Source organism: Aedes aegypti, chromosome 2, assembly GCF_002204515.2.
Source record: "Aedes aegypti strain LVP_AGWG chromosome 2, AaegL5.0 Primary Assembly, whole genome shotgun sequence".
NCBI classification, from domain to species: Eukaryota; Metazoa; Arthropoda; class Insecta; order Diptera; family Culicidae; genus Aedes; species Aedes aegypti.
The window spans coordinates 178,312,545-178,334,983 of record NC_035108.1 but is presented as its reverse complement, the minus strand read 5'-3'; the positions used below and the strand labels follow the sequence as shown (position 1 = coordinate 178,334,983).

Here is a 22,439-nt window from a genome sequence, read left to right as displayed (position 1 = left end):
CCTCCTTGCTTTAGATAGCCAATCAATTTTTTAAAATGCACTTTTTTCACCGAATACTTTTTTCACACGGAAACACCGCCGATCGCGAAAGTCGCTCTGACTTGAATGAGAAAAACGGCTGACAGATACGTAACGTGAAGTGCGCCCAAATCTGGTTATTTTGATTCATGATTATGTTTATATAATTATCATGAATTCATAAAAAGAAGTCATGGTTTCATGACTTACTTTTGACCGCGAAAATAGCTTTGCATAACGCTTTGGACGATTATGACTTATGTTCATGAAACCATTGTTTATTATTCATGATAATCGTCGTTCGCCTCATGATATCATGACTCTTGGTCATGATATCATGAATCATAAAATTTTATGATTTTATGACTTTTTGTTCATGATTCGGTGAACGGATTTTTTCCCGTGTAGTGCCGAAGCCGTAAATTAACCTATGTCTAGTTTTGCTTAGTGCGATGACGGAAAAGTACCGATCATCTAAGCTCATCAATATTGTTCTGCAAAATAAAATCCTTTCTAATATCCCAATTGTATCGGTGCCGCTGAGAAGTTGGATTTAAATATGCGTTCTAAAGGTTAATAAACTATTTAGTTTGTTTATTTTCATGATGTTGTCGAACGTTTATTTTCTATTTTTATTAACGAAATTTTTACTCCTGTGCTGGTTCATGTAGGACGAAGCTGTTAATTCCGCACATCGTGTCAAGACTCCCGGTTGAGGGCTAGGGTGATGTGCTAGTTTTCATCGTATTAAGCTTTGATCAGTGAGAATTTTCAATTTTCCCAGTGTTGCAGTGAATGATGCTGATACAAACCGATGCCAAATAATTCTTTCTCAAAACGACTTCAGCATTGTACAATAAGATTTTGATAAATCTTGATCTCGTTTTGGAAATAATGCAAAGGAATACATCTTGCCGTATTCTCAATCCGTCGTATCGTTTTCATTTCTGTCGCAGTTTCCAGATTCGTCTCACATCATGATATATATCACATGTGATATATTGAGTGGTCAAAACACAACATATCAACGCTATAATAAAATGTTTTACTAGAATATATAGATCTACGGGCATCTCCCTCCATTCCTTCAGCATGATGGAATATACTAATTTCCTTTAAAATCCATTGTTCGTCATCAAAATTCAGCCCAATTACAATTCTTTTTGAACGTACAATCTACGGCATCTGGCATTTGCTTACAGTGAAGCGAAAACAACACAACCAAAGAAACCGTATTTTTACGTCGTGCATCGCGCACACATTGGTGCGCACAAACTTTTTTTTTATCAGTACGACGGATTGTACTTTGTTTACATTCTCAATTTTACGCGGTCGGTGAGAAAATTTCATAAAATTTCGTGAATTATAGAACTTTACGGTGTGTGATTGGAATGAAAGCCTTCAGTGAAGAAGTACGAAGGTTTTCCATAGTGAAAATAAGTGCCTGGCGAAGTAAGTCACACAGGGGGGCGGGAAGAAACTTGTATCATAAATTGGTGTGACTGGTGTCGATCGCTAAGCATTTCTCTCAAATCGTGTTCGTCCATGCGATTTCGGTGACAAAGTGCAAAGTGGATAATTGAACTGAAGTTATTTAACGAAATACAGTAGTTTTATTGCATTTCTGGTGCACAAGTGTACAAACCATGAGAACGTCCATAAAAATACACTTGGCAAATGAATCTATGTTGCAGGTACCTAAATTGGAATATCCGCCGCAGTGGATTATTTTAAGTTTGATACGACGAATAATAGCGCTTACAACGAAGTAGAACGAAACCCTATTTAATTTATGTTATCAACTATGTGTCAAAATTGATTTTTAATTATTTTATATCAGAAATGTTTTCTTCTTTTAAACATAGGCTATTCTTTCAAATTTCACTCAAGTTATCACTATTGCCAAAAATCCGCTCTTATTTTAGTTGGTGAGAGAATCTTCTTTGAGTCGTTTACTGCTATTTGTAGGTATACTGATAGAACGATTATTTGTATTACACTTGCATACAATTCCATAAGAATTGTTCCTTTCTTTTGATCATAGGCTGTGATTTTAAAATTTACTTCTCGCAAAATTTTTGGCATTGTAGCCCTTAACGCATTCATCAAGAGTATTCTTCAAAACATATTCTCTTTTTCGATTTATTTCTTTAAAGCGAACATTATATTTATAGTTATCTTTATTTATGAGATTTGCAGCCCGAGGCTGGAGTGAATATTATTCGAGGCGTGGAAAATTCTTCATTAATATTCATCTCTGATAGGTGGCTATCTGGCGAATAATTCTCACACCATCGATCTTTATACATGCTTGTCGGTTGTCACAGTTACTTGCACCTTAACGATTCAAAGAAGCTGCAACGATCTTTAACAGGTTTTCAAGATAGCTGTCGCGATCATGATCAAATCATGTCTGCATTCATGCCCGGTTATGGAATCCTGGAACATCGGAAAACTGAATATCCATCTTAGTTATTTTTAATGAAATTCACATCGATACTTTTCGGATGATGGATATTTTAGCATAAAAATTCAATGAAATAAGGAACCGGTGCGCATCGCCTGAAAATTTCGAACCAGTATGGTTCAAGCAAAACCGGTTCCTGTAGTCCCGGAAGGTGGCCAATCTGGACAATTCAATTAAATTACTCGGTTTTATGCCTCAAAACCAAATAAATGGCGTACAAAACATTATGATTATTATCTTTTATGTCTTTTGTCAAAACGATTCTATCCCATTAGGCCGAATGTTGGTAGGCCGAATGTCGTTAGGCTGAAAGCCATTATGCCGAACGCCGTTAGGCCGAAAGGGTCATTAGGCTAAAAATGGTCGATAGTTCTAATGAACCGTAAGGTCGAATGGGTAATTAACAAGCATAGATCAGGACACTTTGCATTACCTAGAAACCCCGGAATGAATCAGGTCGAATGGAATGTCAGTTGTTAAATCAGGATTATTTGCATTAATTAGAAGCCAACAATATTCGCTGTGATATGTAACAAGAAAGAACAGCCTTTAATTAAAAGAAGGAAAAAAAACCCTGATGAATGTGTCGGCCATTTGAAAAAGTTATAAATGATCAAATATTATTTTGGCCTAAGGACCTTTCGGCTTAACGGCATTCGGCGTAATGCCATTCGGCTTAACATTCTGCACCCATTTCATTCCCCAAAAGCATATAAATGGCGTACAAAACGTTAAGATTTTTTTATGTTTAGATGTGACAAAATAATGAATGGTTATTCTGATTCATTTAGAGCACCAGAATGGCTACCGGGAAACCCGTTTTATGCGAACACTAAGTTTCACCACCGAAACTAGACATGCAATGTCTCAATCTTCAAGATTTTGAATACCTGTGACTCTTCTGGTTCAATTATAGATGAATGACCACTTTGGTTTTTCATCGCCGAAACAATTTAGAAATTATCAACGGAGATAACCGTATTGTGACCAAATCGCGTTCAGCTAAAGACATTCGGGCAAATGGACATCGGTCAAATGACTTGGAAACTATCCAAACTCTCAGTTTTCTTTCTTATGAAGTGCAGACGAGTTCTTGGCTTCCTTAACCCCTCTACCGGCAGCTTCATTTTTTAACGCAGAAAAAAGTATTCAAATCGAGAAATTGTTTCTTGGTATTTTTTTCATTGATTTTTTCATTGATTAGTGGTCTGGAACCGGAGATATTCCAAAATTCCTTGGGGATCTGACACGTAGCCATAACCCACATGAATATCTAAGGCTACAGATTTTTTTATTGTATTCGGATATTCACTCCTTGGAACAATGCATTAATGAGAGTATATTGTGAAAAAATTGGGGTGGGTAATGTCTGTCACAATACAGCGGGGTTGACGTAGGACTACTATGGACACTACTTTTTTTTAAAGACTAAGACATGTTAATGCTTCCAGTGGACGATTTGTCCTTTGAAGGAACCACCGCACCAGACAACGGACTAGCATGCAACGCCCAGTGGCACAGTCGAAATACATTCCTGACGAAAAGTTGTTCGAACTGAAGCGGGAATCGAACCCACACTCCTTGACTCGATGCGGCTGAATGCTTGGTAACACTAACCGCACGGCCATGAAGCCCACAATTGCTTCGATCAATCCTGGTCAGACTCTAACAACAGTGCGGTAGCTTTTTCTTATTTTACTATTTATTTCAATTCGTCTTCAGCATTGCTGTTCATAATGTATTGGTTTTAATCTAATGTAATAGTCTTATTCTAGATTAAAACATATATCTACTTACATCAAAGTCAAAAACATCAACATGTAACAAATTAAAGCATCTTTCCATCGGGTGATTTTGTCCAAATACCGTACGATGTCTTGCGGTCCAGAACAACGAAAGTGGGTGGTGATGATGATAGAATGTTTGATGATAGATAGTAGGTGCTGTGATTGTGAGTACGCAATTACGTTATGGTTTTAAGGGAGATCTGTCATTTGGTTTGGAAGCTTTTTCAGAGTTTCGGTTTTCAAAGTAAAATACTTTAAAAATCAGTGGGGTTGTGTACAAGACACGACCGCATGACGTGAACTATGCCATGTGATTTGCAGCATTTGAAAGTAAGTCAATTGTCAAAATTGCAACCTTCCTTTAGTTATAATTCAGAATGTAATGGCTTGTGAATTTAAGAACAGTGAGGAGCTCTCCGCTCGGGGAAGTGTTCCAGTCATCGATATCGTCATCGCTACCGTAAATTTCAATTTGCCGTATTGTCAATTCTTCTTCTTCTTCTTCTTCTTCTTGGCATAGCGTCCTCACTGGGACAGAGCCTGCTTCTCAGCTTAGTGTTCAATAAGCACTTCCACAGTTATTAACTGAGAGCTTTCTTTGCCAAAGTTGCCATTTCGCATTCGTACATCGTGTGGCAGGTACGATGAGACTTTAAGCCCAAAGAAGTGTAGGAAATTCCAATTAAGAAAAGATCCTGGACCGACCGGAAATGGAACTCAGACACCTTCAGCGCGGACTCAAACCACTCGGCTAAGGAAGACCCCTATTGTCAATTGTTATTTTTTCATAACAAATCAGATATTGTATGATGCTACGAGATGAATTAAGAGATTAAAATATAACACAATTGACTCTTTAGTACACATTTGTTGGCCCTGAAAGGGGCCGAATAAACAATGAGATTCGAGTAACACGGACACACATTTTGACGGCACACATGCTGGAATCCTCCTCGTCCGATGAGGTTTACGGTGGTGATGACGATGGGCGCTTCAACAAGCGGCTTCGGCTGATTTTCTTCAGTCATCTCGTACAAATCTTGCGTTGGCGCACCGATTCCTGCAGGGCCAATTCTGGAAGCGCAAGTCAATCTTCTAATCTGGAGTGATTTCACAATCCGGTCGCTGGATTTGCAGCAGCTTGATGATCATGAGCTCTGTGGCACAGGTAGCGAGGAGCTGAGCAGGTTCGGCGGAGCTCTTCCCAGCTCGAAAGCGAAAATAGAATGAAACCGAATTCAACGAAGGAGGTATGCTTTATACCATTAGTATAGCAGATGATGCTCCTCCTTTTCGTATTCTTCGCTTTCTGAACTGGGAAGTATAGGCTATATGAAATTGATGTCTTGGCAAGGGATGTACAAGATGTGCAGTATGCTGTTATTGCATCCTAACGGCACAGCAGCAGCGGCCTCGGAAATATCTTCAAATTGCCGTATTGTCGATTTTACGTAATAAATCAGATATTGTGTGATGCTACGAGATGAGTTAAGAGATTATAGCAAGTATGTGGTAAACACATTAGGAAATATTATACAAATAACTCTTCAGTACACATTTGTTGGCCCTTGGGGGGGGGGGGGGTCCTTCGCTATCGATGTCTGTGCCTGAGAAGCACGCCCTGTCAGAGCAAGCCGACCTGTTGCCTGGTGAGATGCGATCCAAGCGGAGAGTGAAATGCAAATGACGTCAACTTTTCTATAGCCCCCCTATTTAAAGATTTGCTTAATATCAACGTTCTCTTTTAAAACAGTTATTTAACTATTTGGACAGGTATGGTGGATTCAGTAAGTAAACGACATGAACTTTTGATGCCTTGTCTTTCGATTGAGGTGCTAATCAAGGAATTTCGTTAAGCCAGCAAAAAATCATAATCGTTTAAGATATTTCATGCCAATGTTACACAGAAAAAAAATCCGTTCTCGTATCCGTGAACAGCAGTCGTGAACTCGTTAACAAGCAAAAATACACTGTGAACTAGATCATGTATATATGAACTCGTTGCTTAGTTGCGAGAAAGTTCATGTAATGTAATGAATTTTTGAGTAGCTCCTTATTACCTGGCATTGTATAGCCATAAATTAATTTTTTTTTTCATAAATTGATGTACAACAAAATGGCTGCCTAAGACATTTTGTATGGACAATATTGGTCCCCCAAGGAACACCGGAATATCTTCAAAATCAGATCTCCAATGATTAATAACGACATGGATTCTCAAACGAGAAGAGCAAATAACACGTAAACATTTCTCTACCATACCATTGCTATCCGGACGCAGCCGGCACCATTATTGTTTCTTATAATAAGAGAACCAGTACAAACACAGTGCAGATGGTACTGACCGCGATAAGTGTCTGTTGGATCCCTGTGTAAGTGTAGCTATTTTTCCAATAACGTTTCCGTTTCAGTTAACAAAAAATCTTTTAATTGCTCAAGGCAGTGAATCAAATAGTCATCAAAGGACACGAAAAACAAACAACAAATCAAACTCGCTCACAACCGTTTATCCCAACTTTTGCGGATTAGGATACAATGAAAAGCAATGTGATTGTCATGACAATCACAGGACGCAACATAGTTGCAACCTTTTCAACTCGCAATTAATCAGTTTTTTTAAACACGGATTTGTTCTATGGATGCTGTTCGATAACGTGCCAATGTTTACGAACACAGAGAAAGTTCTCGAAAATTGCAAAACGAAATTAAGATTCTGTTGAAGTGGTGATAAACTGATGTTGCGGAATAAAAATGTTGCAACAAGAATAGGAGATAACAATGTCTTTGTTTCTGCGTGTTGGGTGACAATGAATTGACTAGCTTAATGGGAAATTTGAACACCCCTAGGAACAGTTTACGAAATACGTGAAAGTATGTCGAAAATCGGTTGAACCATCGCTGAGATGTAGCAAAAACATGATGCTTTTGATTCTGGGGCTCCAAGTGTTAATGAACCTTCGAAAGCTCACTAGTTAGGCTTGAAGATCTGATGACCTGTACTTAAAGGAGGTTTTGGATAACCTTGAATGGTCGTTGAATACAAATATGGTCCAGCCTTCCTTACTGTATTTGCCTGTACGGATATTATCCAAGTTATCAGGATTCTGAAAGGTCACTCGTTACGCTTGTAGATCTTACGATCTGTACTCAAAGTAGTTCATGAAAAACCTTTAGCAGCCGTTGAACTTAAATCCTGGTAGCGTGTATTTATCAAAACCCGAACCTTGTTATTAATCTTTCAAAACATCACTAGTTACGCTTGTAGATATGAAAGTCTGATTCCCATTGAGCTCTTGACTGACCAAGATAACCATGGCAAATTAACAAATAGTTGACAAAATTTTTCACAAGCTTTCTCAAATAAGTCTTGTTTGTAATCTATTAGATATTTATTTAAAAAAATTCATGTCAAATTAATTTTACGAGCTTGAATTAAATTTAAGTGACGAAATAGTAGTTTACGCAACAAGTTGCAGAATGATGATTTTTACAGCACGAGTGGTACATTTATCCAACGAGGCTTGCCGTGGATCAATTTAAAGTGTCATAAATCATATCGAGATGTATCGACAATGATTTTGCAATCTCTGAAAATTATTGTGTAATGATTCACTACGCAGCTCAAAATAGTTGCATAATAATAAAAAAAAAAAAAAACGTTACGTAAAACTCATTACACAACTCATTTCAATGGCGCAATGACTATTAGCGGAATTTGGGGCACGTGTGCCACCTTAAGCAAATTGTTCTCTAACTTTGACTAAAGCTTATAAAATCCACTTATTTAGCCTCATGATGTTAGTTTCACATCTTTTCATAACCACTGTATCATTCAAAAAGAAAATAACTTCAAAAAGTATTAGTTTTGGAGCTTCTCAAATACCATCCCAAATAACCTATTTTTCGACACTATGGGGCAAGTGTGCCACCCATATGGGGCAAGACGGCCACCGAATGAACATCGCATATAATTCTACTTGTAATGAAATTTTCTTTATTGCCTAATAATATTACTCATAAAGCATACGCTAATCGATAATTTAAAAAAATAATTTAAGTTTACCGTAACAAGGGGATGATTTATAACAAGGTTCAAAACATGCGTAGCTCTCTATTACTCAGTTTGAATGACTTTAATAGTTGTTTTTGTCTCCATTCAATAGAATATATGTATTACCCTTATATTACGGCGAATATGTATAATACTACACTAGATCAGCACTAAATAACGGTAAAATATTGATGTAGATATGTAAAACGGTACTTAATAAGCCGAAAAACAAGTTATTTTTGAATATTTAGAGAAAAAATCACTTTAGGTGCAGAAATGTCAGTTATTCCCCTACTATACTTCAGGAATCACTACTGGTGCCTAATTATGGCTTATTATTATGATTTTGTTGATGATGTTTACATTTTTATAAATTTAACTCCAACAATTTTCGTTTACCAAATAGGTGGCACACTTGCCCCAATAACTATACATTTCAACCAAACTGGATTGTGTATGTAAAACTAAATACTTTTTTCGTTCAAATGCCATAATAACTTACACATTTGAATAGTTTCACGATGTACAGTACGTTAGAAAAATCTGGTAATAATTTACCTCTTACCATGCTATTTAGAAACAACGAAATCTTATAAAAATCCACTCCAATTTGGTTGTCTTTGCAAAAGTCGATGTAAATACGTGAAAAATAAAGCAACTTTCATCATATTTTGATAATTGTATTGTGAACTATAGGGGAACATATTGCTAAGCTCAAAGGGAAAATATATATTGTAGTTTTTATAAAAAGCAGGGGTGGCACACTTGCCCCTATGGCACACTTGCCCCAAAGTCCGCTACGAAACTGCATAATTTAGTACAGTCATTACAGATTAGATGAAAAAAAGAATTGTACGTGAGTCAATACATGATTGTTTTTTGCAATTTTTCATTTTTTCGTAATAAGCTGTTTTTCATCACGCCAATCTAACAATTTTTCAGAAATTGTAAAATAATGATGAATGCATTCCGATTCTATGAAACTGCAAAACATGTTGTACGCAACTCGTTGCAGAAATCGATTTTTACAGCACTCGTCGTATTTATTCAACTCGACAAGCCTCGTTGGATAAATGTACGACTCGTGCTAAAAAAATCATCATTCTGCAACTTGTTGCGTAAACTACTATTACGTATCACCGACCCATTACGTAAAAAAGAAGTTTGGTTGTACTTGGATTCGTCGCAGTAGGTCGAAATGAGTCGATTAATGTATCCCTATTGGCCCTTTGAGCTTCTGCCGAAAATCTGCGTGTGTAGTGACAATATAGTCTTCTGAAACAATTTCATTATTTGCACAAAAATCATTCTCTCTCTTTCACTCTGCTGTGAAATTAGTAAACAACAAGGCCAGCAAACGTTAAAACGCTGTACAAAATCAAAACAGTGCAGAGCCCCATTATCGTTTTAGAAACATGAGCAGTCATTAAGTTAGAGTTTGGCTTGGTTAGAGTTTAAACGCAAATTGATATTATTAAAATCGCGATCGTTGCAATACTGCTATATCCGAGTGTCGGAAACAACGAAAACCAAAAAATCGATTCTTCATACTTTCTTCTATAGAATGTCAACCACAACGCTCAAACGGACAAATTTGTTGATGGCTCAATTGCTACCGAAAAATAAATTTTTCTTTGATTGTTTAATCACGAAATGGTCCATCCTACTAAAAATGAAACGTTCATCAGAAATCAAACCCAGCCCTTTCGGATTGATTTTCACATAATTTGCGTAATAAACGAATAAAAAAAACTACACTTTTTTTGCAATAATTTTTATCACAGATCAGTTTATTATTGTTATACAAGGAAGCTCAAAACTCGACGGTTTCTGCAGTCCATCCGAGGAAAAGCATTTCAATTCATCGGAAGCTACTGCAGCTAATCGGTAGCCAGTCGAATCATCTAGCTCCCTTTATTGAGCGGAAATATACATATAATACAAAACCATCCTAGTGAAGAGGCATTTGACTAAAACTTTTCGCGAGTAGCTTGTCGGAGCTAGCAGTGGCTCGACTTTAGAGGCATCAAGTGTAATAAATAATGTGGTCGATTTACGTTCGTCTTCTTCTTTGGCAATTGTACACTACTGCATGGCCGTACGTCACAACTGTTTAGTGTTGCTTCCAGATCTTGGAGTAGCTGGTCGCTCCCTTGCCGTAGTAATCTCCGGTGGCATAGGCTCCGGCGTAGTTACCCAGATGACCGTAGCCATTGTTGACGGCAACCGGAGCGTGGGCGTGGGTCTCTGGATGGTGAGCGTGACCGATCTTCTTGACGACGGCATTGAATCCATTGTGATCATCTGCAGTGTATTCGACAACGCGGGTGGTTCCATCAGCTTCCTTCAGCATGTATCCTCCTGAGAATGAAAATAATGTGAAAAAAGGTGTGGTCTAAATTTCTGAGTTTGAACTTACCCTTGACGACATCACCATCACGGACTTCCCATTGCTTCTTGTGATCACCAGTGTGGGGATCATCGACTCCGTACTCGAACTTATACTTGGGGTAGGCATAGTAATCGTTATACTTATTGGCATAGCCACTCTGGCCTCCGGCGCTGTACAGATGTCCCTGGGCTTCTCCACCGTACAGGGCACTGTAGCCTCCAGCATTGCCGTGTTCAACGTAGCTCTGTTCTTCAGCGGCGTGATGGCCATGGTATTCGTCATGCTGACTTTCTACGATATACTTCTGGGGCACTTCGGCCACAATCGGTTGGTAGTGCGGTTGATAATCGTGGTGTTCGAGTACTTCGATCGGGTAGTGAACTTCGGGAATGGCATGATGGACGGGTTCGTAGTGGACCGGGTGCTGGGAGACGAAGGAATAGTGCACTTGTTCCACCGGAGCGGCCTTGGCGGTCGCGGCGAGGATGGCAAGAGCTGACACGAACTGAAAATCGGGAGAGTAAAATAAAGTCTTTTAGTCCAGACAACAGTGCGCATTGTACTAAAAAAGTACTTCTTAGTGATACAAAACAGTACTTTTTGGCACTATTTCTCTATTATTGATCCCTTTACGATCCTTGTTTGGACCCGTACCTACGATTTTTCGTTGGACCCGTTAATGAAAGCTTGTGGTGGTAATTCTTCTTGGACACCGTCTTGGGAAAAAAAAACCTCTTGGAAGGTCTCTTCTTCTTTCGTTTATCTCTGAATTCATAACTTCCTTCCAAAAAAGTGGGATTTAAAACTGTCACTAAACGTGGCAAGAATGGAAGAAAGGATCTTTCTCCGGAATGCGAACTTTCTTCCAAGGGTGAAATGAATAATTATATCGAAATGAGCAATCAGTTCGATGCTCTAAACAAATTTTCCGCCCATACTCTTTGATTCAAGTGAGGAAGCAAAGAGTGCCGCCTATCGTGGTCAGTTGTTCCGAATTTGGGGGATTTAGGCAGGAGATCTTGAATTCCATTAGGGGAATCAAGGTCTCCTTCCAAATCGCAAAGAAAGGAGACTGTTGCGTTTTGCAGGAAACTCTTAAAGATCACGAACTTCTTCTCAAAAATCTTGAAGAGAAGAAGCACATTTTTTTTTACTTTTAACGACAAAATTGAACGTTTGTTCAAAGTTGTCTTAAAAGGTCTCTCAAATGACTTTAATCACCTAAAGAGATCATAAATGGAACAAATGATTTACTTGGATTTTCTTCAGTCCAAGTAATCAATATGAAAAAAAATTCCCAATCTGGAATTCTTCGAAAAGTGCTTTCTCAAGAATATTACATAGGGCAAACACTCCCTTAGTGGAGGTAGTGTGTTTTGGCATATTCCGCACTAATAAATAATTATGTGATATTTTTCTATGATGTATAATGCGAAAATGATACAAGTAGTCGAATAATATTCATGAAATTTGACCGTAAAACTATTTAAAACAATTATTTTGCTTAAAATTTTTGCTTTTTTGCACCTATATCGGTGAATCGGTACCCATAGTGGAGTGTCCCATAAGAAATCAATGTTTTGCGCCACTAAAGGAACCATTCTTAAAACATACCTCCACTGAAGGCACAGTGTTCCTATCATTGGTGCAAGGCTTTATGCAGGGAAATTTCAAATGAATCGTGATTTTAATATATTTGAATGATGGAAGGATTTCTCGCATAACTTCTGATCTCGCCCTAAAAGCCTTTGGTAACCATGTGTGTAGCTCGTTGTTTCGGAGCATTTGAATGGATTTTCATGCTATTTAACAACGCTATGGGGAAAAAAGAATCATTATCTACCTGTCCGTGATGTTGGTTTGGATGCTTATTCTTTCTTTTGCTCAGAAACAACGAGCTACACACGTGGCTACCAATGGCTTTTAGGGCGTTATCTCAGAGTATGCGAGATTTGATCTCTATCGACTGATACGTTAAAATTATATATTTCATGATTTTATCATCATATTTTAGCAGTTTTCCCTTAGGTGCACCACTAATGGTACATTTGAACAAGTTCACTTTAACAAACGTGATCTGAATAATATTAAGGACTTAGAAAAAGCAAGACTTATGTTTGATGTCCGTGTGCCATGGGAACAATTCCAGAAACCTGGAGGAAATTTTCAGAACCCCACTTAGTGCCGCCGTTGACAAAAGTGTTGTCCTGGTACAAAACATTGCCGCATGGTTGCTAAATGCATGATTTACGAAGGTTCTTCTCACGCTAAGGACGTCTATCCTGTGAAGGAAGATACTAAAAAGACTAATAAGTTTGTACACACAAATTGCGGGGGTTATCATAAGTATAACTTTTGGGATTGCCCTTTGCGGATGAACGGTAACGATTTTCGTTCCCGGAATTCCCCTGGCAGAATCTCTAACAATGCTCAATTTTCAGTTAACGATCGCTTGCTTAAGAATCATAAATATCAGGTATCAAGCATGGGAAACACTCATTCAGTTATTGCGTTTCCCTCACTCGCTTCCACGCACAGTCGGGAGCGAGAAAGCCGTTTTTTCAAAGATAAAAATATTTAAATTCCAATGTAGTGTAAACTGAGGCATAAAGTAAAAATCATCTATTGTTACAGCATTTCGTTTAGTTTTCAACCAAAGATGCTTGAATGCTACATGATCGTGTAAATTTAAAGTGCATTTGATTGAAAAATAAGCGCTCTATCGTTGACTTTTAAGTTTATTTTGGTGCTCCAAATATGTGAATGAAAATAAACTTAAATTTTCAACATATTTTTAGCTGTGTTTAACCAAGCCGAACGTTTCAATTTACAGTGCTCAATCTGCTTCATCGGCGAGCACTGAGCGAAACAAAAATCGGCAACTTATTGGGTCGCTACCGATTCTGATTGTTTACATTTCTGATTCCGTTCGAGTGGCATTCGGGTTTGAGGGCTGATAAGCGTTCACTGACTGACAATCTACACCACGGAATGATTCAGTGAGTGGGAATCCGCTCAGTCAGTTTAATGCATTCAGCAAATTGATGCTAAATGCGTTCACTCGTGCCTCGCAGACACAAGTGTATTGGTATTCATTTCTCTTTGTGTTTCCTCCGATTCTCGCTTTTACACAATCGGTTTCGACACTTTCATGCTACACTCCACCCAGTACGGTTCAGTTATCAATGAATGTTCGGTAGCAGCAGATTTTTTGCTATTTTTTATCGGTGGCGTTCGGGTGAGTGAGTGAATTTCCCCATGCTTATTATAATCATGCTCAACCACAAGCTAATTTTCTTCCGTCGGGTAGCCGTTCGAGCCGGCGTTCACGCTAAAACATTCATTGGGCCATATTTTTTCAAACAGTACGAAACAGTTGACGGAAACCAATATCTTTGAATGTTGGCTTATTATATCTGCCCTCACATTCGTGAAAAGGATCTTGGCAAATTACTGAATTTAATAAGACGGCGCTCCGTGTCTCACTGCAAAACATACTGTTCAGTTTGTGCAACGAAAATTTCCTGGACATTTGATGTCAAAAAAGAAGGGACATTTGATTTTAATTGAATTGAATCCTGATTTTACTTCCCCTGATTTCGTTTTGTGGAGCCTTATCAAAAGCAAAGTAGGGACAGTTCATTTTATAAAGTGGACACTTTCTGCATGCTATATGTTTTAATTTATCAATGAAATCGCAATAAGTTTTCTGTATATCGTTCGACTAATATTGCACAATATTGTGATAAAAAGAAATCCACCAAAATAATAAAATTTCACACTAATAAGGCACAAAGTTTAGAACAGTCGATTCATAGAGGTTATCAAAAACAAAGATTATTAAAAGTTGGCTGAAAAAATTCGACAATCTATATTTTTATTATCAAAAAAGGCTTTTTCTTCGAAAGCATCATCAATCAGAAGCCTGCTGAAAAATAATAAGTTATTATTGGTGCAACAATTTTCCAGATATCATAAAATCATTTTTTATCGATTTTTTTAGAGAAAAATATTTTAAATTTAAATGGAGCTGATATAAGTAGAACTTTTAGGTTAAACGTACGTCCTAACGGCAATACTAATATAGTTTAATTTTGAAAGTTACCTACGCCTTCATAGAGTTGCTTATTTGTCCCCACATCACATTTAAAGCACAATAGAAAAACAAATGCTTTATTTCCAGAGGACCTTCCAAGGCACAATAACAATCATTAAAGTTGGGAACATTGCTGTAATGGAATCGAATTTATTTTCCATTTACTGTTTTCATAATGTGTTGCTCTGAGATTACCCATCAAAATATTTGGTGGAAAACGCTTACAATTTGCTGTAGATTGATCAATATATGTACAAGATTTTAAAAGTATGGGATGTTTCAATAAAACGATCGTTAGGGCTTGCAATTTAGCTCTCTTTAACACAAATATAGTTTCTTCAGTAATCTAAACTTATTTTTCATATGATTTTTACTTTACCTTTTTTGCTGGGAGTCAAAAGATTGTGTTTGATCAAATTTGACCATAAATGATTGAGCACTAGAATGACCTACTGTCAGAGAACGGTGGAAAATTATTGATTTTTCTAAACCGCTACCTTTAGTAGAACGATAAAGGATACCAATATACAATTTGTTCATAAAAATGAGGATTTTCGTTATGCGAAATATAATGGTAAACTTTAACGCACCGTTTTTTACGAGTTTTTGGAAAAACTATTTTGTTCTTCAACCAAAAGCATTTGTTAAGATTTTATGTTTCCGTAACATTGTAGAATAATAGTTGAACGATACACAGAAAATTTACACAGATTACGATTTTATCAATAAATAAAAAAGATAAAGCAAAAACAAAGTGTCCACTTTATAAGATGAACAGTCCTTATATACAAGCCAATCTCGGAAAATTGCACAATCGTTGGAAAAAATGAAATTATGTTAAAACTAGTTTTATCGCCTTAATCGATGAAATATGTAATCTGAATACAGTCGACTCTCCACAACTCGATATTCTATAACTCGATATACTCTATAACTCGATGGATTTTTCGATCCCTTCAAATTTCCATACATCGTGCTCTCCATAAGTCGATATTTCTATAACTCGATATACCCACTAGTCGATGTCACATGAGGGGAAAATTTCACTCCATAACTCGATATCCATTTTTAAATCCTTCTTATTCGGGGAAACTTGAACTAATTCTTGTTTGGAAGTGAATAAATACTTGCAAATTGTAATAAATGTTGAAAAAAAAAAAATAAAATAAAAAAAAATATTGTCAGTGAAAATAATGAGATTTTTAGAGCATTTCGAAAAAAGTTCTCAAATAAACGTTTGTTAAATAATATCTGTTTCTTACACAAGAAATCATATATGTATTGGAAGTACATAAATTTGTTCTTTCGATTTTTGGATTTTTTGCGTCGGTATATTCTATAACTCGATAATTCTATAAGTCGATGGTCCCTTGAATATCGAGTTATGGAGAGTCGACTGTATGTTATTTGGCGTTTTTATTGTTTCAGAATTGATCACTCACATTTTACGTAACTTTTTTAAAACCGTTTTAGTATGTTTTTTTTTTTATATGAAATGCAATCAAACTAAGCTGAAATTACAAATTTTGTTTATATTTGATCGAGTTTGAACAAAATGTGCATGAAGAATGGATAAACATATTTTGAATATATGGAAAATATTTAATTACTCAAAGAGCTATAACTTGCAAATCAGCAAATTTCTGCAATAAAAATTGTAAGATCTAAGAATGTTGTTTGATGTGCAATATTCTAAATGGCGGCGACAAGAGTTGTTTTTCATGTTCAAAATCATCACTGAACAGTGCTTAAACTTCAACCAAATACTTTTTCCATCGTTATGCTCGAGTAGAGTATTGAACCATAATCTTTGTGGGCTCGTGGCCTTGCGGTTAGCGGCGTCAGTCGTCTAGGCGTATTGTGCCAGGGGGTGTGGGTTCGATTCCCGCTCCAGTCGGTGAAAACTTTTCGTCAAACGAAAAATTCATCGCTGAGCTACTGGGTGTTTCGTGTTGTCCGTTGCCTAATGTTAGTGATCATTCAGTCTGTGCAGCCTATGCGCTGAAGACGGTGTAAATTGTCTTTTAATAATCGGCCGTTCTAAATGTTGTTCCTCATTCGCGTGAAATTTATTAATTCTGTGTTTTTTTTTTCAAATCACAACATTGTATAATATTAGTAGAACTATGCACAGAAACCCGATTATAATTTCATTAATAAATTAAAAAGATAAAGCATGCATATTATGCATTGCATAAGGTGTACACTTTATAAAGTGAACAGTCCTTATGGAGATAGACCATTTTTAATTGACGAGCTATAGGCAAAACGTCGCGCCGAAGTTATCGCAAAATCTTCCTAAAAGCTCGAGCAAGTAATGGAAAATGCAACAAAATAATCGCATTTAGTATAACTATTTGTAAAGGGTTATATTAAACAAAAATACAGTCGACTCTCTACATCTCGATGTTCTACATCTCGATATCTCTCCCTATGTCGATGATTTTCTCGGTCCCTTCATTCTGCATACATTTTCACTCTCGATATCTCGATATCCTCCTTATATCGATACCTCCCTATCTCGATGTGATTTGCGTTCCCAATTTTCTCTCCGTATGTCGATATGCCCATTATCAAAGGTTACTAGACTTGATTTCAGAGATTCAAAACAATTTGCAAAGACGAAATGACACCTGTTTGTTTTTAATTTACCTGATAACGAAGTGATTTTCAATCTAGTATTCATCAATTCATCATCATGTCTCGATCTCTCCCTATCTCGATGGTCCCTTCGATATCGAGATGTGGAGGGGCGACTGTTTATCAAATATAGAAATTGATTGATTTTTTGAAAAGCTATTCAATTTTTACATACCCATGTGAAAAATGGCGCATCATGTATATTATTAATTAGTTTTAAACGTTCGGATATGGAAAAGGGCTCTTCCTCAATCACATTATTCTAAAAAAAAATCTCTGAGTGAGTCACATTCCTCAAAGATTCTTCTAGAGCTTTGCTTATATGTCAACTTGAAGCTGAGATAAATCAAATTTTAAAGGACAAGTGAAGCAGAACATAAACCTTTATGCTGCCAAAAATTTCATAGTAAGTATACAATTTTGATGAAATATGCATATTCGTAGTGAACATTTGTGTCCATTTCGTGTTTATGATGCCCCGAACCCCCTACAACAGGGGAAATATTTTCTAAATTTGGTAGAGTAAAGTGGGGCAAGAGCTTTATTTTAAGATTTCTAGCTCAATTCAAACCAAAAATTTTAAATGTCATGGTGGTTCGAATGCTATTCAAGTAAGAGACTTTTACTCCAAATATTATGAAAATCGGTTTTCGACGTGAATATTGTATTTTTTGATCAAACTTTCCTTGCGTGAAACCAAACAAAGATTTAATCTTTTTCAATATTTTATCTAAGGGCGTTTCTATGCCAATCATAATTATGTTTTGAGGTGTATTAGGTTTTGGATAAATGCTTGGGAACAACATTTAAACAATCAATTTTGAAACTGTTCTAACTTAAAATGGGAAAATATTTGGACACAAGTTTGTTCAGCAAAATAGTAGCCAATATGTTGAAGGTTCACTGTATGGTTTTTGTTTTGTTTCATTTGTTATTGTTTTCATGGAAACTTTGATTATACCACTATACATATTCTTAGTCGAACTTTAGCCCTTACCTTACTCTAAACCGTTTTTGAGGTACCTACACATTAAGCTCTTACTGTGAATTTCACCGTAATCTCAACAGCTGAACAGTTCGGTGAAACAAATACCGTAACTCCGTCGGAATTTAACGGATTGATTTTTTACCGAATACTGTAAAAACTTACCGTACTCCGTTAATTTATTTTACCGAACTGTTCAGCTGTTAAAATTTCACAGGAATCAGTAAAATAATTTAAGAGTGTAGTAGAAAAATTCACCATGAAAAACCACTCCTATCCAAAATGTTTGGACGTGTTGTCAAAATCGAGTGGACTCTGTATTTGGGGTTTGCCAAATATTTCAAAATTAGTGGCTTAAAAACGGCCGAATTTCTTAGATTATAAAATTTTACGAGTATGTCTCTACGTCAAACAACAGAACGAGCTTTTGGGCGAAACTTTTATTTTTCAGCTTTTATTAATATGTTTGAATGGGTTGACCACATGTTCAACCCTCACGGAATTATTCATAATTTTGATGAAACTCGTGAAATATTCCTATTTTTTTAAGACACCGACACGTTGATGCTTCCAGTGGACGATTTACCCTTTGAAGGAAGCACCACACTAGACAACGGACCAGCATGCAACGCCCAGTGGCACAGTCTAAATACATTTCTGACGAAAAGTTTTCCGGACTGAAGCGGGAATCGCACCCACACCCCTTGACTCGATGCGGTTAAATGCTTGGTAACACTAACCGCACAGTCATAAAGCCCACACGTTGTCAAAACTCGAACATTTTCAAAATTACATATTTTTTTTCGCCGACTACTTATGGGTATCTGGACAAAAAATTCACACCTTGAAAGTTTCAAAATATTCTTTCGAGGAAATTTTCATTTCTTCAGGATTATTTTCCATACTTAATTTAAGAAACCCAATTTGGCATCGAAAACTGTCCTTTACAAGATGTAGGGGAAAATTTACGCCAACAACTTATTTTTAACCTTGCAATACAAAATACTAGCCCAGATACTGAAGCACCAAGAGAACAACCACCCACCCCTTCAGCATTATGAAATTTATGATTGCGGCCCAACTGTTGACTCGTTGAAACTATGATACGATGAGGATGAATAAAAATCTCCTCTAAATTTTAAAGACCACAAATCTAGAAAACAAATCAGTAGTGTTTAATTAATAATTTCTGCTTTAGATTTTATAACCCCATATGTGCATTCTATACTTCATAAAAAGCCGAAATAAAACCGTTAATTCCGAGATGAGCCCAGGGCTAAAATCACGTTGCAGTAAATACAGTATTTGAAAAGAAATTTTCTAAAATCTTGTTAATAAATCAAAAACATATATCTGGTAATGATTGATTTACTTATTCAATTTCATCGAGAAACCGTGGCTAGTATCCGAAAGGACAAGGTTCTTTGAATTGTTTCAATTTCTTCAAAATGTTTTCTTGAATTTAGATTTTAAAACAATAGTCTTTCGTACTCTCACAGAACGAGCGACTTGAACACGTATAGGCCGGATATAGTTTTTTTTTTCTTTCACTCAGGCCTATACGGGTTAAAAGTCAAGGTTGTGATTGAAAAATAAGAAAACGGGACCAATAGCACACAGTAGTTAAGTCACATTTTGAGTTTATTACACTTAAGAGTACAGTGTCTTCAAGCTTTTTGGCTATTGTCACTTACATCGCTTTGCTTCTAATCATTTCATAAGTGTTCGACCAAATATGCGATAATGCTGATATTGATTTTGACTTGTTCTTCATCATAATTTCATGACAAAACTTTATTTTCGGGATGTATCTTAAGGATTAATAATAAAAAAAATCCAAAGTCTTTTCAAACAACTAAGCACATGCTTTGACAACAAAACTGAAAATCGTTGGGCCTTGATGAACAGAACAATTCTTCTATCTGACACATCACGAAAGTACTCGATCAGCATGTGAACTTGACAAGAAGACAATCTCTGCGCACACGCTTTCAAGCATTTCGTGGTCACTTTCAGTTACCAAGCAATTAAGTCACTTCACCCTTTCGCATCAACCATTTCTGCACTGCACAATACTGTTGCACACACAATTCCGCAGCAAATGCCCATCGAGATGCGTTATGCAATTCACTCGAGCATCCGTCGATCCCAAACCTTCCACACTTTAAAACCTCTTGAACCGGCTCTCGTTTTCCCATAAGTGGTTTCATTTTCACTTTCATTGCCACTTATCACTACTTTTGCTTCATCTACCATCAGTTCGTATCGTTTAATAGAATATCTGAGACACTCACTCTCAACATATCGTCTGCTTTTCTTGGGCGTATAAGGACTCTCCAATCAATTGGGTGCAACTCTCCTGCTACGGGTCGGAAACTATTGGTCAAAATTAGATGCTTCAAAGCACACTCTTCACTAGGCGATGGTTAGATAACTGTGTTGCGATGCTACAAACGGACATCTGATGCCGTTCTGGACGCTGGACTAAGTTTTTATACTAGCCATCGTTTTGATTACTTGGGTGGTCGGTTACCGGTCGGTTTCAACGCGTCATTTGCTCATTTGCTTCGAGGACTTCTAGGTCGTCGCTTACATACCCTACACAAACAAACACTCGCACGGAAAACGCATGCGATGGCTCTCGGTGATGTCTTTCCAGATTTTCCGAATCCGAAACCCTTCCTCTCCGAACTACTCCACCTGCATTGCCTGACCATGGCAGTACATACATGTCAACGGCTGCCAGAACAACTTTGGTTCGATAGGAACACGATCGCCCAAAATATGAGCTCTGGATCGTCAACGTCAACGACCCGGCAAGACGTGGAGCCAGACTTCGGATGCAAGTTTGATATTTTTTCTATTTGAATGTGTTGAGCAGATGGTAAGTAAATACTTTAGCACTCGGTTATTGTAGGTATGTGGTTATGGGGCACTTAGTAGTGAACTGGTAGGGCAAGGTGCAAGAACGAAGGAAACGTATAAGTTTACCGATGTTTCCGCCCAGAAAATATCGACACACAATGAATGGTTCGCGATCGGTGTGTGATCATTATTAGGGTGGTAAAATAATCGTGCATTGAGAACGAATTTGACATAGTCAATTTGATAGAAATTGTTTATTGTAATACTAGTTTTTACTGTTTCCACAGATACTGTTTTTGTTTTATAGAACAATTGAAATAATAATAAATAAAATAATCTAATATTAAACAAGAATCGTTAGATAGAGGAATTAGGGGCTTAATGGACACATTAAGCAAATGATTTTTTGACGATCATAAAATGGTCATGTTTTTGATTTGCCGCTGGCTAGTTTTCAAATTTTATATTAGTACGATGTATGTACGATACATTCATTCATGGTGACACAATTCATAACTTATGTCAAAAAAGTCAGATAGAAAATCTGGTCGAAAACAAGGCTGGTAAATACTGCCCATAACTGCATACATGTAACATTTGACAAAAGTAGGCATTGAGTAAATTGAATACCAAGCGTGCATTTTATGGCAGTATGGGAGGAAACTAACATTTCTAAAAATTACCAGGAACTCAAAAGTGCTTATTAGAGGCTGATATTTTGTACAACTCATATCGCATACTATGGCAATAGTCAGAAAAAAATTCTGATAGAAAATTCATTGCTATTATATTACGAGGCTCATTTATAATCTCAATGTGACTGTTATGTGGTTATAGTTACCAATGTGACAAAACAACTTGGTATTTTTTTCAAACTTTCTTGAACAATCTCACAGATTTCAGTAAGTTAATCGAAAGTATTTATCATTTAACGACTCTCCATGGTATTAACTCCAATTAGTCACAAATGTCGAATGTGGCTGTTATGCAGTTATGGGCAGAATAAGTATCGTGCAAAATGAACACTTACTGATTCCAAAATATATAATGACTGTCAACCGTTCCGATGTGTAAAATAGCTCTTCCTCAATCGTAATAGCTAAAAATAACCTTTCTGGGTTCGTTACTTTGTTCAAAA

The 22,439-nt window shown here is 36.8% G+C and overlaps 1 protein-coding gene across 1 annotated transcript; it reads right to left on the bottom strand.

The window, feature by feature from the left end:
- Window positions 1–10,095: 10,095 nt before the first annotated feature.
- On the bottom strand, window positions 10,096–20,917 carry LOC5565790 (adult-specific cuticular protein ACP-20). The gene is made up of 3 exons (XM_001650103.2): window positions 20,731–20,917; window positions 10,743–11,220; window positions 10,096–10,684 (listed from the first exon to the last, which is right to left on the bottom strand). Exons 1-3 carry the CDS (start codon window positions 20,737–20,739, stop codon window positions 10,437–10,439), a joined length of 735 nt encoding a protein of 244 aa, XP_001650153.1. The 5' UTR covers window positions 20,740–20,917; the 3' UTR covers window positions 10,096–10,436.
- Between the last annotated feature and the right edge of the window lie 1,522 nt (window positions 20,918–22,439).